This window comes from Gekko japonicus, unplaced genomic scaffold, assembly GCF_001447785.1.
Source record: "Gekko japonicus isolate JY-2015 unplaced genomic scaffold, Gekko_japonicus_V1.1 scaffold2642, whole genome shotgun sequence".
NCBI classification, from domain to species: Eukaryota; Metazoa; Chordata; class Lepidosauria; order Squamata; family Gekkonidae; genus Gekko; species Gekko japonicus.
In genome coordinates, this window is record NW_015165901.1 from 90051 (window position 1) to 91467 (window position 1417).

Sequence of the window (1417 nt, forward strand, 5' to 3'; positions counted from 1 at the left end):
CTGTCTCCCGATGGCCCACAACAGACAGTCAACGTCCTCAATGGTGTTAACAGTGGGCTTCTGACTGGGAGGAGAGGATGTTACGGTTACTGCCAACAGTCCAGAAGGTAACTTTTTGACCGATTTGACCTGGCGGGGAACAGAGAACAGTGCAAGACGTCCTGCATGACATTAACAATCAAGAACAGCTGCCAGCAAGGCATCTTCAAGGTTCAAAGCCCATTTTCTGTGTCTTCAGTTGTAGGAATTAAGGTGTTACACGATTTGACAGTATCTACATTTTGCTATAGGTTGGGCTTTGTCTCAGCTTCAATTCAACAATAGCGCAGAAATCATTTTAGATTTTCAAAATAAAACTTAACGAGTTTCTAGCCTTCTGATACAGTGAACATATGTTTTAAAATCTGTGGGGAAATCTCAGGAGTCAGAAGGGTTGTGGAGCTTGCAGGCCAAGCACTGCATCTTGCACCCCCCTGCATTAACAAGCAGCATGCTTTAAAATAACCTTAATTATTTCTGCTAGTCGATGTCTTTTTCTGCCCATCTCCTCCAAATTTAGTTTTATTTCTGCCTAAACCTGACTGTGCCCTGACCTGGATAGCCCAGGCTAGCTCGATCTCGTCAGATCTCGGAAGCTAAGCAGAGTTGGCCCTGGCAAGTGTTTGGATGGGAGTCCTCCAAGGAATACCAGGGTCGTGATGTGGAGGCAGGCAGTGGCAAACCACCTCTGAATGTCTCTTGCCTTGAAAACCCCGTGGGCTCACCGTAAATCAGCTGTGACTTGACAGCAAATAATAATAATAATCTGGCTATAACCTCCTTTGACAGGCCCTGTTTGTTTTTATTTGTTCTGTATTACATGTATAGGAGGTGCAGTGGCTCAAGTGGTTAAGATGCTGAACTGCAGGCCGTGGAAGGTCAGTAGTTCAGCAGTTCAAGACCAGAGTGTGCCGCATGGCAGAGTGAGCTCCCGTCTCTAGTTCCAGCTCCTGCCAGCCTAGCAGTTCGAAAGCAAGAAATTGCAAGTAGATAAATAGGTACCACTTCAGTGGGAAGGTAACAGCGTTCTGTGCGCCTCGGTGTTTAGTCATGCCGGCCACATGACCACGGAAACGTCTTCGGACAGCGCTGGCTCTTCGGCTTTGAAAGAGATGAGCACCACAACCCTAGAGTTGGACTCGACTGGCTTTCGAGCAAGGGAACCTTTACTTTTATTGCACGTATGTAAGCATGATTCTTGTGAAACACTTATAAACTCGCCTATTTCTCGGGCCACTGGGACTCCCATGTTAACATGGTTGTGGAATTCAACTTTCCTTGGCCCAGAATGCAACTTGCGCACAATTTTCATTTTTATCTTAACATGACTAAACTGAGGTTATTGTACTTTCGGTCACATTATGGGAAGACAAGAGTC

At 46.0% G+C, this 1417-nt stretch overlaps 1 protein-coding gene across 1 annotated transcript in view; it reads right to left on the reverse strand.

The window, feature by feature from the left end:
- Positions 1-1417, reverse strand: part of GSR (glutathione reductase) — a 26999-nt gene that overhangs the window by 4305 nt on the left and 21277 nt on the right. Inside the window, 1 exon segment of the mRNA XM_015411370.1 lies at positions 1-129. Coding sequence (XP_015266856.1) covers positions 1-129 — 129 coding nt within the window.